The 16,356-nt window shown below is 44.8% G+C and overlaps 1 protein-coding gene across 8 annotated transcripts in view; it reads left to right on the top strand.

Moving 5' to 3' along the window:
• Positions 1-16,356, top strand: part of LOC138680452 (scaffold attachment factor B2-like) — a 702,355-nt gene that overhangs the window by 183,608 nt on the left and 502,391 nt on the right. For all 8 annotated transcript variants that reach the window (XR_011321619.1, XR_011321628.1, XM_069767880.1 and 5 more), the window contains exon 7: positions 12,718-12,818. Coding sequence is in view for 6 of the 8 variants with exons in the window: in XM_069767880.1 (XP_069623981.1) it covers positions 12,718-12,818 (101 nt within the window). In the remaining 2 variants the exon portion in view is untranslated. The remainder of the gene's footprint in view (positions 1-12,717; positions 12,819-16,356) is intronic.

Genomic DNA, 16,356 nt, shown 5'->3' on the forward strand with positions numbered 1-16,356 from the left:
TATATATATATATATATAGCAATGGACGGCACTAGAGAAGCACAAATCAATATGGACATTAACTCCTTGAGGAACATCCGAAAAATACACAAATGGCACGTTTGTTCTGGGTATGCGGTGCTCAGCACTGATAAGCAATCCACAGTAAATTAAATGAAACAAGAAAAGAAAACAGTGCGGCACTCACCTTATTGAAGCTGTGAAATCGTGCTCTTTATTGGAGAAAAATATTTAAAACATCCGTTAGGACTTCAGGTCTGCAAGAGGGTGCGGAGGTGGAGTGTGGACCTGTTGAAGCACATACCGTGCGAAACGGCCGTTGTCCACACTCCACCTCCGCACCCTCTTGCAGACCTGATGTCCTAACGGATGTTTTAAATAATTTTCTCCAATAAAGAGCACGATTTCACAGCTTCAATAGGGTGAGTGCCGCACTGTTTTCTTTTCTTGTTTCATTTCATTTACTGTGGATTGCTTATCAGTGCTGAGCACCGCATACCCAGAACAAACGTGTTTCATTGAAAAAAAAAAAAAAAAAAGTTTCTACTCGGAACTGTACAAGCTTTCACCAGATATGCCACAAGAGTATCTTTGTTAATATTTTTCCGAAAAAAAAGTTCAATTTCAAAATGTCAAAAACTGCACATGTGCCTGCTAGGCTCCTAGCCACATCTGTACCAAAACACAAGTTGGGATCGTGATGGGATCATATTTGAAAAATAAAACTATTACAGTGTCCGTTCGAAAATCTACATTTCAGATCTGTTCAGCCTGTGGTCTAACAAGTGTGGGGTCTATATTTACCAAATAATCCATGATTGTTGGATATTAAGGTATTATTTTATTATGTTACAGCTTAGAAGCAGAAGAGGACAGAGGAGAAAGCTTTGTTAGGGCTCAGCCTGAGAATAACCAGGGGTAGACAGTGAATGCAGAGCAGATGACAGGCCAGCAGCTCGGGCCTCTAGAGGCCATATTCACACCAAATCTTAACACCCAGGAAACTGTTCAAATGGAGGGAGAAAAATTATTCTTAACATCCAGTTCATGTATTGTACAAACCAGGACTACGAGGAGGAGGAGAGTTTGTTAAATCATCGGTTACAGGAAGCAGAACCCATCAAAGGGACTCAGCAATACCACACTTTAATTCCATGTAGGGAAACAAATGAAAACAAGGATTTTTTCATTCAGCAAAGACGGTGAAGTCCATGAAGTAGTAGAAGGCGGCACAAGATCGACAATGGATGACATAACTCGTTATGTGACCTGTGAATATGATTGGCGCTGGTGGCGGCTACTGGACTCTCCAAAGATTGTGAAAATGAAAAAGTAGAAATGACTTTTCTGCACCTTCTGGTCCAGCGCCATCCTTTGTGTATCCAAGAAAACCAGACATTTTAAAAGTTAACAAAAATCAGATATTAACTCAGGTGGAGCCCAACACCATGACCGGCCTCAAATACTCGACACAAAAGGAAATGGCCATTGCTAGTAAGCGCTTATGGCCAAGATAACATTTCACCCACTACAAGGGACACATTGATGATAAAAGGCCAGTGTAAAAACCTACTATTGTTTGATTAGTTCATATTTTATAGAAAGAGGATTTAACTACTATACTATTCTTAAACACTTCATAAATTACATGTTTAGTGATATAATAGAAAAAAAATTGTTCCATGTATAAATAGGTGGTAACAATATTGGTTCTTTTAATCTGGTTTTTAACATATAATTAAATTCAGACTGTATTTAGAAAATCACACTTGAGATTATGATCACCTTTTTCTCTGTCCTCCATGACAGCACCACCAGAGAGAGCTGATCCGCCCTTCAGGGACAGGAAACCTACAGGATAAAAGGGCAGTACCTCTCCCCTGCATCAGTTTGGTTTCCTGTCCCTGACTGGGAACCTACTAGGACGGTACCTGCGTATCTGAAGACCGACCGAGGAGTCCGGAGCCAGCCAGTCTGAGTTCTGGCAGCGGGGATGCCCCTGCCACGGCTGGTGTGGTGTCCGAGGCCGCCACGGCTATGACCGATGGGTCTGGAGCGTGAGCGGGGGGAAGCGCAGCCGCCACTCCAGATAGGAGTTAGGGGCTTCTGGGACCTGCCGCGCAGAGGACGCTTGGATTCCAAGATGGCGCCGCATCGGAAGTGGTAAATAACTTCCGGTTCGGGGCGGGCACAGTGAGTGCATGAGGTGCACCAAGATGGCGCTGCCCCGGAACCGGAATACTCCATTTCCGGGTACCCGACAGCACGCATGCGCAGAAGAAGCGCAAAAAAAAAAAAAAAAAAAAAAAGGGAGGGCTTCCTCAGCACTGCAGCCACAGGGGGAGGGGCTGTCAATGGGCACCAAGCTTTAAAAAACGGTGGATATGGGAGCTCCTTGCTACATGCCGTCCCAAGGTAGTACCATCGAAGACAGCGACCAGCAGCTCCAGCCGCCGCCACAGCAGCTGCAGCGCCACCACCAGCGACCGAAGCCGGATGTACAGAAGAAACGAAGTTCTGCTGACACCCGGAGTTCTCGGTCCGGTATCTATTCCACGCAGCATAGCAATAACTCCAGTGTGGTGAACCAGCCACCACCTGTGGATCTCACTACAGGATCCTACCCCTTCTTCAGAACCGGTACCTGTGGCTGCGTTAGATTGGTGAGTGATCTTCGTGAAAGTTCACTTTTGTAATTGGGGTTCACTCTTCTCCGTTTATCTTAGGCAAGAAAAAGAACAGGGAAAACAAAAAACAGAACCTGCCCCTTGTGCGAAAAAGCTTTACCGCAATCTTGGGATAAGAAGTTGTGTGACTCCTGTATAGGACGAGTCCTCTGTGAGGAGACCCCAAACTTCGCTTTTGAGTTACGATCTGAAATTAAATCAGAGGTAGAAACTGCGTTTAATTCCCTTAAAGGTGAAAAGAGAGTTAATAGGAAAGAAACTATTGCTTATCCGAACTCTGACTCTTCCAGTTCTGAGAGTAGAAACTCGGATACACAGGACTCCTCCTTCTCTTCTTCGGATAATGAGAGTGTATGTCGTCATTGTTTCCCCCTAGATGAGGTTGACGCACTTGTAAAGGCCGTAAGATCGACTATGGGGGAATTAGACCCTCGTCCTGACAAAACAGTCCAGGATATTATGTTTGGAGGACTATGCCAAAAAAAGCGTAAAGTGTTTCCCCTTAATGAAAACATGCAAGCGTTAATTAAAAAGGAGTGGGAAAAACCAGAGAGGAAGAACTCATCGGTCCCCTCTATAAAAAGAAAATATCACTTTGAAGAGGAGGCTTCTGTCTCGTGGGATAAAGCCCCCAAACTCGACGTTGTGGTAGCTAAGGCCTCAAAAAAAATTTGCACTACCATTTGAGGATATGGGAACCCTGAAAGATCCTCTTGATAAAGGAGCGGATACTTTTCTTACAGGGGCCTGGGAGTCGGCAGGGGGATGTTTAAGACCAGCCATAGCAGCTGCTTGCACGTCACGATCCTTAATGATTTGGGTTGAAAACTTAGAGAAACAGCTAAGGGATGGGGTGCCTAGAAATTAAGTATTAGAATCTATCCCTATGATTAGAGGAGCAGCGGCGTTTTTGGCAGATTCATCGGCCGACTCAAACTAGCGTCTAAATCTGCAGCTCTTTCAAATGCAGCGCGTAGAACATTATGGCTAAAGAGTTGGCCAGGTGATTTACAAACTAAGCAAAAACTTTGTTCAATCCCATGTGAGGGCAAGATTTTTTTGGAGAGACTCTGGATGATATCCTGCAGAAAGCAGGTGACAAAAAGAAAGGGTTCCCCAATCTGGCCCCTACGTTCACTAAACGGCCCTTTCGGCATAGGACATTATTTAGGAAAAGACCACCAAGAGAGCAAAACAGATGGGATGATGGGAAAAAAAAAACAGGGGGTTCCTTATCGGTAATTCCTCACAGGATAGAAAACCCTCCCTCAAGTGATATCTCCCCCAGGGTGGGAGGGAGATTCTCAATTCCTCCCGGCCTGGGAGAAAATTTCAACCAGCCCTTGGATACTAAGTTTAATAAGAGTAGGGCTTCGAATGGACTTTTTATCCCTACCCCTCCCCCCCTCCCCGAAACTATGTGGTAACACCGCTGAGGTCCTCTCCTCAACAAGAAGCTCTAGAACTAGAAATCTTAAAACTGATGGACAAAGCTGTCATCCAGGAAGTCCCCCCTCTGGAGAGAGGAAAGGGATTTTACTCCCCATTATTCCTGGTTCCCAAGCCGGACGGGACCTTCCGGACTATAATAAGTTTACGGAAGTTAAATACTTTTATGTAAGGAACCAGAGATTCAAAATGGAGTCAATAAAGTCAACAATAAAAACCTTGTTTCCAAACTGTTTTATGATAGTTCTGGATCTCAGTGACGCGTATTATCATGTCCCCATCCACAAAAACTCTCAAAAATTCCTCAGACTGGCAAGTTTCATGAAAGGACAGATAAGGGAATTCCAATACAGAGCTCTTCCCTTTGGCATATCAATTGCACCCCGCATTTTCACCAACCTGATAGCAGAGATGATGGCACATCTTAGAGAGAAAGACATCTTGATTATTCCATATTTGGACGACTTTCTGATTGTGAGCAACTCAGTCCAACTCTGCCGTCAGCAATGTGTCGGGGTGATAGATACTCTAAAAAAAAAAATTAGGCTGGCTGGTGAACCTTCAAAAGTCAAAACTAGAACCAACCAGGGTTCAGGAATTTTTGGGTCTCACCTTGGACTCTATTTCTCAAGAATGTTGCCTCCCAGTTTCCCAGTCCAGAAAAGACAAAAGATAATAAATCTAGTGTCAGAAGCTCGCTTCCATGTATCTGAGAAAGGCGATGTCATTACTGGGGTCCCTCTCTGCTTGCCTTCCAGCAGTTGAGTGGGCACAACTCCACACGAGACCTCTCCAGTGGGACATCCTGAGAAACCAGATTATGCTAAGGGGACGTTTAGAAGGTCACATGAATTTAAGTTTAGTTACTATTCATTCCCTAGCTTGGTGGTTGAATCCCAGCAACCTATCAAAAGGGATTCCCTGGGTGGTAGAGGTGTCTCAGATAGTTACCACAGACGCAAGTCCCACAGGGTGGGGGGCTCATCTGGACAACCGAGTCACTCGGGGTATGGACAAATCAGGGACTCGGGGCTTCCTCAAACCAAAAATAACTGAGGGCAGGAAGTCATTCATTAGTGTTTTTTCTAGACAAATTACAAGGGGCATCATGTCCGAGTATTTTTGGACAACAGAGTAGTGGTAGCCTACTTAAACCACCAGGGGGGACCAGGTCTCAAACATTAATGGAAACCACCTGCGAAATTTTCATCCTGTTACAAAACATCTTTTTATCCCTATCGGCCCTACACATAAAAGGTGTAGAGAACCAGAAAGCAGACTTCCTGAGTCATGTCCAACTAAAGCAAGGAGAATGGTCTCTAAATCAGGACATCTTCGACAAAATTACAGATCTGTGGGGAATCCCTGTAATAGACTTCTTCGCAAACATGCACAACAGAAAGGTGAAAACCTTTTGTTCCCTAGACCCCAGCGGGAACCCTCAGACTGTAGATGCATTCACGATTCCTTGGACACAGACTCTTGCATATGCATTTCCTCCTATTATCCTCATTCCAGCAGTTCTGCGAAAAATCAGGCAGGACAGATCCAGACTCATCCTAATAGCCCCATTCTGGCCCAAAAGGGCCTGGTTCTCCTGGCTGAGGATGCGATCGGTCACCGATCCCTGGGTTCTTCCAGATCTTCCGGACCTCCTGTCTCAGGGACCGGTGTTCCACAGTCAGAGAATCTCCACCTGCAGCATGGAATTTGAGAGGTCACTATTGAAGGAAAGAGGTTTTTCTGACAAATTAGTTTCTGCACTAATGAAAAGTATGAAACCTGTGACCACAAAAATCTATGGCAAAACCTGGAAAAAGTTTTTGTCCTCCTCCAGGGTAAGGTTGGAAGATGGGGTCCCAGTTGCTGAAATATTAGAATTTTTACAAAAGGGGTTAGACCTAGGCCTTTCAGTAAATACCTTAAAAGTACAAATAGCAGCCCTAGGAGCATTGTACTGTGAAAACATAGCGGCCAACCCTTGGGTAATACGGTTTCAGAGCAGCCGCAAGGTCTAAACCTGTAATTATACATAGATTACCAGCCTGGGATTTGAACCTAGTCTTGTCAGCTTTAAGGGGCCACTGTCACCCCCTCCAGCCGTTATAAACTAAGAGCCACCTTGTGCAGCAGTGATGCTGCATTCTAACAAGGTGGCTCTGTTAGTTTTTGGTGCATGAATTCCCAAAATAAAGCATTTTATAACTTCTCCAAAACACCTGTCTTTCGCCAGGGAGGCAGGTCCTCACCCCCCTGCTGCAACCGCCACACTGCCGTCACTCAAATCTTCAGGGGCTCCGGGCGCCGCCCCCTCCGCACTGTTTTCGCATGAAATCCGGCACCTGTGCTGTGTAGTACTGTCTGGTGCAGGCCGTCTCTGGAGCTCTGGCTGTCTGACGTCACAGCCAGGCTTGCAGACTGCACCTGTGCGGCCAGTGCGGCCACGCACCTTGGGAATCCCAGCCCCGCAGTGTGTTATGCATTATGCACAGTGCGGTTCTGGGATACATAGGCAGGGCGGCCACACAGGCGCAGTCTGCAAGCCTGGCTGTGACGTCAGACGGACAGAGCTCCAGAGACGGCCTGCACCAGACAGTATTACACAGCGCAGGCGCCGGATTTCATGCAAAAACAGCGCGCGGGGGGTGGGGTGGGGCATGCGGCGCCCAGAGCCCCTAAAGATTTGAGTGACGGCAGTGTTCAAGCAGGGGGGTGAGGACCTGCCTCCCTGGCGAAAGACAGGTATTTTGGAGAAGTTATAAAACTCTTTATTTTGGGAATACATGCACCAAAAACTAAAAGAGCCACCTTGTTAGAATGCAGCATTACTGCTGCACAAGGTGGCTCTTTTAGTTTATAACGGCTGGAGGGGGTGACAGTGGCTCTTTAACAGAATCCCCACTTTAACCTATAGAATCAATACCCCTTAGAATTTTATCACTTAAAACTGCCCTCCTAATAGCCCTAACATCGGCCTGCAGAATAAGTGATCTCCAAGCTTTGTCTGCAAACCCTCCATTTACACAAATCCTGGACGATAAAGTGGTACTAAAAACAGACCCTGCCTATCTACCAAAAGTAGTGTCCACATTCCATAGGTCTCAGGAAATAATCCTTCCTTCCTTCTGTCCAGACCCTAAAAATAAGAGGGAAGAAAAGTTCCATACATTAGATGTGAGAAGGTGTCTAGTTCAGTATCTAAAATCCACTCAGTAGCATAGGAAGGAAGGGCCTTTTTTTATCAGCTTTCAGGGACCCAGGAGAGGACTCAACCTCTAAAGGCACTATAGCACGTTGGATAACAGATGCTCTAGCCTTGGCGTTCTCGTCCACCGGGAACGCCGTTCCAGAGGGTCTGAAGGCCCACTGTACAAGGGCTATGTCGACCTCCTGGGCCGAAAGGTCTGAGGTACCATTAGATCAAATCTGTAAGGCGGCCACCTGGTCATCACCTTCAACCTTTAGACACTACCGCTTAGACCTAGCCTCTTCATCTGACTTAACCTTCGGAAGAAGGGTTCTGCAGGCTGTGGTCCCTCCCGAAGCAACAATCTCTGCAATTCTCTCTGGTGGTGCTGTCATGGAGGACTGAGAAAAGCGTAGTTACTCACCGATAACGGTGTTTCTCAGAGCCCATGGCAGCACCTGCTTATTCCCCCCCCCTTATCACGTGTGCGGTGAGCACATTCTTTTGTATGAAATGTGTTTTTTCTATATAGACACGGTGTTCACTTCTTAAGCAATATAATTAAGTTGTATATTTTTTGTTGTGACTAATCTGGAGGACCTCCGATGCTCTGTAAGCAAAACTGATGCAGGGGAGAGGTACCGCCCTTTAATCCTGTAGGTTTCCTGTCCCTGAAGGGCAGATCCCCTCTCTCTGGTGGTGCTGTCATGGGCTCTGAGAAACACCGTTATCGGTGAGTTACTACGCTTTTTCTCTTGGCTTGCTCTGCATTTTCAACCTGAATGCATTGAACAAGTTGTGTTATGAGGATTAAAGGGAACCTGTCACTCCCAAAATCGAAGATGAACTAAGCCCACCGGCATTAGGGGCTTATCTACAGCATTCTGTAATGCTGTAGATAAGCCCCCAATGTATCCTGAAAGATGATCAAAAGAGGTTAGATTATACTCACCCAGGGGCGGTCCCGCTGCTGTTCGGTCCGATAGGCATCGCAGTCCGGTCCGGGGCCTCCCACCTTCTTACAATGACGTCCTCTTTTTGTATTCACGCTGCGGCTCCGGCGCAGGCGTACTTTGTCTGCCCTGTTGAGGGCAGAGCAAAGTACTGCAGTGCGCAGGCGCCGGGAAAGGTCCGAGAGGCCCAGCGCCTGCACACTGCAGTACCTTGCTCTGCCCTTAACAGGGCAGACAAAGTACGCCTGCACCGGAGCCGCAGCATGAAGACAAGAAGAGGACGTCATCCTATGAAGATGGGAGGCCCCGGACTGGACCGCGACACCCATCGGATCGGACCACTCCCCCAGGTGAGTATGATCTAACCTTTTCTCTCATCTTTCAGGATACATCGGGGGCTTATCTACAGCATTCCAGAATGCTGTAGATAAGCCCCTGATGCTGGTGGGCTTAGCTCATCTAAGATTTTGGAGGTGACAGGTTCCCTTTTAAGATGTATTTATTCTGGCACTTCAGTAGTTGTTTTTTGTGTTTCTTTATTGTTGCATATAAATTTTGAATGCAATAAGTTGTAATTTGAAAAGAAAAAAGGAAGAGACTCACACAAACATAATATCAGATGATTCAAGGCTTTAAAAAAAGTAAAAAATTTGATAGGTCCTAAGTTGAGTCCCTGTACAAATATACATTGTGTTCCAAATTATTATGCAAATGATATTTTTCTCGGATTTTCCTAAATGGTCAGTCTAATATAAGTCATCACCTGTTAGATTATACATCGAATTTTATTGAAGAAACCTTCCCAATGATAACAGTATAATCTCCAAAATAAATAAAAACTCAAAATGCACTGTTCCAAATTATTAGGCACAGTAGAATTTCTATACATTTGATATGTTTTAAAGAACTGAAAATGCTCATTTGTGGAATTTGCAGCATTAGGAGGTCACATTCACTGAACAAAACAGCTATTTATCTCCAAAACCTCCTAACAGGCCAAGTTACATGTTAACATAGGACCCCTTCTTTGATATCACCTTCACAATTCTTGCATCCACTGAACTTGTGAGTTTTTGGAGAGTTTCTGCTTGTATTTCTTTGTATGAAGTCAGAATAGTCTCCCAGAGCCGCTGTTTTGATGTGAACTGCCTCCCACCCTCATAGATCTTTTGCTTGATGATACTCCAAAGGTTCTCTGTACCGTTGAGGTCAGGTGAAGATGGTGGCCACACCATGATTTTATCTCCTTTTATGCCCATAGCAGCCAATGACTCAGAGGTATTCTTTGCAGCATGAGATGGTGCATGGTCATGCATGAAGATGATTTTGCTCCTGAAGGCACGTTTCTGCTTTTTAGACCATGGAAGAAAGTTGTCAGTCAGAAACTCTAAATACTTTGCAGAGGTCATTTTCACATCTTCAGGAACCTTAAAGCGTCCTACTAGCTGTTTCCTCGTTATTCTGGCCCAAAATGGGACGACTCCACCTCCTTTCTGACGTCGCAGCCTTGTTGGGACATGGTGACAATCCACCAACCATCCACTACTCCAGTGTTCTCCAACTCCAGTGCTCAAGAGCCACCAACAGGTCGCGTTTTCAGGATTTCCTTACTATGGCCTAGGTGATGGAATTGTTGCCTTTCTAGCTGATGGAATTCTCACCTGGGTAATACTAAGGAAATCCTGAAAACATGACCTGTTGATGGCTCTTGAGGACCGAACTTGGGGAACACTGCACTACTCCATCCATCTGGACCATCCAGGGTTGCTTGACACTCATCAGTAAACAAGACTATTTGGAAATTAGTGTTCATGTATGTCTGGGCCCACTTTAACCATCTCTGCTTGTGAACACTGTTTAAGGGTGGCTGAATATTTTATGCACCACAGCAAGCCTTTGAAGGATCCTACACCTTGAGGCTCGAGGGACTCCAGAGGCACCAGCAGCTTTAAATAACTGTTTGCTGCTTTGTAATGGTATTTTGGCAGCTGCTCTCTTAATCCCATGAATTTGTCTGGCAGAAACCTTCCTCATTATGCCTTTATCAGCAAGAACACGTCTGTGCTCAGATTCAGCCACAAATCTCTTAACAGTACAATGATAACGCTTAAGTTTTAGGGAAATATCTAATGTTTTCATCCCTTGACCAAGGCATTGCACTATTTGATGCTTTTAGGGAGCAGAGATTCTTTTTATTTTCCATGTTACTTGAAAACTGTGGCCTGCTTAATAATGTGGAACATCATTTTTAAGTAGTTTTCCTTTATTTTGAATCACCAGGAAAACTAATTATCACATGTATTTAAGATTGATTTCAGTGATCCATTGAGCTCTGAGACACAATACCATCCATTAGTTTATTTGAAAAACAAAACAATTAAATCTTTATGACACTTAAATCCAATTTGCATAATAATTTGGAACACAGTGTAAACGAGCACAAGTAAGACACATGCATGTTTTCACAATTTTAAAACATAGGTTTTTTTCACAATTGAGCTTCAAAATTTTGAATTCTCCAAAACCAAATATAAAGAAACAGTCTTGTGACATATCAAACGTAAGCCGATACCGTTCTGAGAAAAATGATGCCTCTCCCACCTCTTTATCTTAATTCTAGACCGAGAGATGTCTAAAAAATGTAAAGCCATACCAGGCCAAAATCCGCGCTTTTTCAAAACTTTAGAAATCTGTAAAAAATTAATTGATGAAGAAAAAAATTCAAAACTTTTAATTTGTAACTAGATGGGCATTTCCTGAAGGAAATACATGGTGCTTGAACAGTGCTGCCAGCTTTACAGCAGTGTATCAGGTATCCACTGTAAGAATGTAAAGTTAGATTAGATGGTGACCAGCAGATTAGGAAGAACAGGCCTCACACAGTGAAACTGCCTGACAGACAGCTCTAGTTGCCCTGACAACCAATCAGAGGTCAGCTTTCATTTTACCTCAGCAGTTTCAAATATGAAAGCTGACCTCTGGCTGCTGTGGACAACCAAAATGGTTTTACTCTGAGGCAATTTTCATTAATCAGGCCACTAACATTTGTTATAGAAATCAGGGAACCTTGTCATATCCATTTCTCATAGCAGTGCAGTGGTCCCTATTTACTCAATAAAATTGTACAATTAGTGGACTAGTAAGTCCTTAAGGTCCCTTCACACTGAATGACGATTGCGACGCTAGAGGGTTCAAGCACCATAAAAAAATGTATTTATTTCAATTTTCCCGTTAGGGCTAGAGTTGTGGGTCAGAGGAGTTGTGGGTCAGAGGAGTTGTGGGTCAGAGGAGTTGTGGGTCAGAGGAGTTGTGGGTCAGAGGAGTTGTGGGTCAGAGGAGTTGTGGGTCAGAGGAGTTGTGGGTCAGAGGCGTTGTGGGTCAGAGGCGTTGTGGGTCAGAGGCGTTGTGGGTCAGAGGCGTTGTGGGTCAGAGGCGTTGTGGGTTGCTTACTTTTCACACACATATACAAACATCCCCCTATATACAGACACCGTACATTTGCATAGCTGCCATCTTTGTAAGGTCAGTGCACCTGCGCTGTGGTTGGCATGTCAGTTGGGGGGTCATGGAAAGGTCGCCATTAATTCCTATGGGAATTTTTTTTTAAACGCAATTTTTTATTTTATTTTTTAAACTACAAATCGGATCGACTCCAAAAATACATAGCACACCTGTCCCCATCGAGGGCTTCGAAACGCCGCCTGAAAAAGGTCTTTGCGCCGAGTGGTTCGGGCCGCATTAATTGCGGAAAACGCGGAGAAGAATAATAACTAGATGGGTATTTCCTGAAGGAACTACAGATAGTGCTTTGGAATGGTGCCCGGGCTGCCCCTGCAAGACTTTCACACTTGGGTGCCCCTCAGGCACTGGTTTGGTAGTTGTAGCCCCTCAGAGTTGAGCTTAACCCCTGGGGACCTGCTGAGGCCACTTGCACCTCCTGGGATTGCACTTTTTTTTGCAGTTTCACCGCAGTTGGAATTTTTTTCACGTTTTCGAGTACATGACATGCTAAAACCAATGATGTTCAAAAGTACAACTCGTCTGGCAAAAATGAAGCCCAAACATGGCCATATTGATGTAAAAATAAAAAAAAGTTTTATGGCTCTGGAAAGAAGGGGAGCAAAGAATGAAAACGCAAAACTCAAAAAAGCTTTGGTCATAAAGGGGTTAGAAGTTGTCCCTTCTCACTAAACAGGTTTTTAGATTTAATTTTTCATGTCATTTATGAAAGAGATCATCTTGAAGTGTTCCAATTTTTCACCTAAAGTCCAATGAATGATTTGGAGTTTCAGGTTTTCTGAAGCTCATGTGTCAGCCTCACACATGTCACAGAACGTTTGTACAGTTGACTTTAATGTCTCTGTACAGTTTTTTTTTTTAAATTTTTTTATTTTTTATTTCAAGATTTATGACCTTCAATTTTTTTTTTTTTTGGGGGTAGGACAAATTGATGCCAGCTCTGGTAAGAATTTGTGGGTGAGTGGACTTTCATCTACAACAAGAGCAACTGATTTGAAGAATCTCTTCAGCAAGTATGGAAAGGTAAGTGAAATCCTCAGAACAGAATACATAATGATAGTCCATCAGAGCCTATACCTAGTGGTTAAAAGTAACACTCCTATAATTAATGAAAACACAAAGAAAAATAGAACAAACTTGTCCAAATAAGATTAACAAAGTTTAATCGGAAAAAAATAACAATAATAAATTTGCAGACAAAGTTGGACCTTTCACCTTATACCTGTGTTCTAAACTGTCCAATTTTTCTGCAATTTCATTGTTACTTATTTCTGTGTAAAAAAAAAAAAAAAAAAAAAAATTTTATATATATATATATATATATATATATATATATATATATATATATATATATATATATATATATATATATCCACTGTAAGTAGATTAGAAGGTGACTAGCAGATTAGGAAGAACAGGCCTCACACAGTGACAAATCGGGGACAAATATGGTAAGGTATAGCATTTTGTTTTGGTTTTTATATTTTTGCTAGTCATCAAAATGTTTTAGCTGATGAGGTTACTTTATTGCGTTTATCAAAGAATTACAAAATTGTTTATATTCTTCATGTAGATTTTGTTATTGCTAAAAAAAATAGTTTAAACACATGAATGTTTTATTCTCTCTGATCTTGGTAGGATCATAAACGTGGCAGGTTCATGCCCCTTTTTTATCCTACCTCTAGACTTATAAAGGTACCTTCAACACTGAGCAACTTTCCAACGAGAACGACAACGATCCGTGACATTGCAGCATCCTGGATAGCGATCTCGTTGTGTTTGACATGCAGCAGCGATCAGGATCCTGCTGTGACATCGCTGGTCGTTGCTGAAAGTCAGGAACTTTATTTGGTCGTCAGGTCGGCGTGATTCGTCATGTTTGACAGCAAATAAAACGATGCCTGCAATGTTTTTTCATGGAGCGAACAACCAGCGAGAACGATAAGTACGTCACTGGATCGCTCCTGCATAATTTTGCTGTTGCCGTGTTTGACGTCTCCTAGCGACCTAAACAGCGACGCTGCCGCGATTGGCTCGTTGTCTATATCGCTGCAGCGTCGCTTAATGTGACGGTACCTTTAGTGTTGAATTTTATTATGTAATTAGATTGTGTAATTGTAAGGAGACTTTCTAGACTTTTGTCAGTTTAATATTTCCATCTAAAAAGTTCTGGTATAAATCTGGGCCCAAATGACAGATGGGATACAAGTTGGCCGGGACATTACTCTCCTTAAAGTTGTGCTTTCAAGATTACGAGCTGTACTTTTTTTTTTTGTTCTGCCATAAGGAGGATCTCCTACTTATGGAGCGAGGTAGTGTGCCTAGAAATGTTCAGTTTCGGAGGCAAGCATTAGAATTTCTTCTTTGCCTCATTGGAGGACACAGGACCATGGGTGTTATGCTGCTGCCACTAGGAAGCTGACACAAAGTAAACACAAAAGAGATTAGCTCCTCCTCTGCAGTATACACCCAGCCGAACCAGTTCAAGCTTAGTGTCCGTAGGAGGCACATGTGTTCTTCAGAAAATATCCATTTTTTATTTTTGCTTTCAATTTTTTTTGCAAGGATTTCAGGGGGCGATGGAGTCCTCTGCTCTCCCCAAACCTACAACAGGCGGGAATGTGGAGTGTCGCCTCTACGTACCCCTCCTTCATACTTTACCAATGTATGCCTGAGATCTATTTTTAGGGGCGACGGTTCCCTTCAGGGCACCAACACCAATCTTCCCACCTAAACAACAGATTGCCTTGTCACCTCCATGTACCCCCCCCCACTCTGCATCCAGGCTTACTACAGCCGGACCAATGGTCCTGTCCAATCTTGGGGGATTTAACCCCTAGGATGTCCAGAGGCATTGATGGCGTCCATGCGGCCCCCACTGCATCACCACTGATAAACAGTGGTGATGGAAGGAGGCGAATGATCACTCTCCACTTCTCTGTTAAATGGTTGGTAAATGAAGGTCCCTGCACAGTCAACGGCTAACCTGTCACAGCAGTTGGGTCCTGGGCTTCATCTTCTTCTCCTACGGCTTTCCGTACCGGTATGCACACCTCAGGTAAGTGTGGGTCAGTGACAGGCAAGCTCCGGAAAGGGTCACAACCCCGGAAGAGGGCTCCTGTAAAAGCGCTTTCAGCGCCATTCCCCATGCTCCCCGGCGCAGTCTGGCCGGCGCCAGAAATTTAGGCCCTGGCTCTGACATATGCTCAGCCACAACCCGGAGACTCTGCTCACTTCAAGACGGCGGCAACAGGCTCTGCCCACGTCTTGGCGAGATTCTCTGGTGTTCCCGGCAGCCATCTTTTTTTCTACTGGGTGCCTCTCTACACGGGCAGCCTGCTTCCACTGCACTTGGTGAGCTTCCCTCGAATCCCAGCTCCTTCGGAAGATAGTAGTGTTCACACTCCCAGGCTGGTCGGAGGAGCGCAGTACACGGGAGGACAACCCTACAGTGCCAACATGGGTGAGTTCTCGGAGCTGTGACACTCAGTAGCCCTACTCTGCAGTATCCTCTGGGGGCTTACTAGCATCCTGTTGGAGCTTCTCAGCTGAATACTCTCTAGGACATCCAAGGTGGTTATCATAAGTGTTTTTTTTAACCACCTGCCATGGGGACAGACTATGCCTTTCTGTAAAGCCTGTAATCCCAAATGTGTTCAGGAGCCCTCCGCCGCTGCAGAGCCCAGTGTACCTAGTTCCCCCTCCCCCCGATTGGGCTCGTCACTGTCGCAGTCCATGGCTTTACTCGCTAAAGCGATTGAGTCATTCCAGGATCCCTTCACGGGTCGGGGCGTTCGTCTGCCTGTCTTAGAAAGCTCCTCTACTTATCGGGAACTGTTGGCCAGCAGGGGCCACCCTCAGTCAATCACTCCTCACATCTAGGAAACTGGTCCATAGCTCTTCTGTCGAGCCCTTTCGCGCCTCTGCATCCGTCAGCTCCGCATCTAGGAAACTGGTCCCATAGCTCTTCTGTTGAGCCCTCTCGCGCCTCTGCATCCATAAGCTCCGTTACCCGCTCCTCCTCACCCTAGGTTCGCAGTGACCAGGACTCGGAGTCTAATTCTGATATTCCCCTTGACCTTGATTCACCGGATTATCAGGCAACGATGGATAGTCTCATTGAGGCTGTCAACCAGACCTTGAAGGTTCACTAGGACTCTATCGCTGTTTCGGATCTCTCTGTGTCCTTCAAGAGGATCAAATGCCCGCACAGGATTTTCTCCAACCATCCCGGGTTTCAGGACATAATTCGGCGGCATAGAGAGCGACCTGACAAGCGCTTCACAGGACAGAAGCCTCTGGAGGCGAGATACTTTTTCTTCGGATCTGCAGAAGGAATGGGCTGAATCCCCCTCCCGTTGATCCATCCGTATTTTCACCTGGCCACCAAGACCCTCTTATCCTAACCAGACGGATCCTCCAATAAAGATCTCAGACAGTTAGAAGATCTTGCCCGCTCAGTTTTTGAGGCCTCTGGCTCGGCACTCATCTCCTTTGCCGCTGCTTGGTAACTAAAGTGATGGTCTCAAGGGCAGATACACTGATCAGATCCATTCAGGAT

The sequence above is a fragment of the Ranitomeya imitator genome, chromosome 1, assembly GCF_032444005.1.
Source record: "Ranitomeya imitator isolate aRanImi1 chromosome 1, aRanImi1.pri, whole genome shotgun sequence".
Lineage (NCBI taxonomy): Eukaryota > Metazoa > Chordata > Amphibia > Anura > Dendrobatidae > Ranitomeya > Ranitomeya imitator.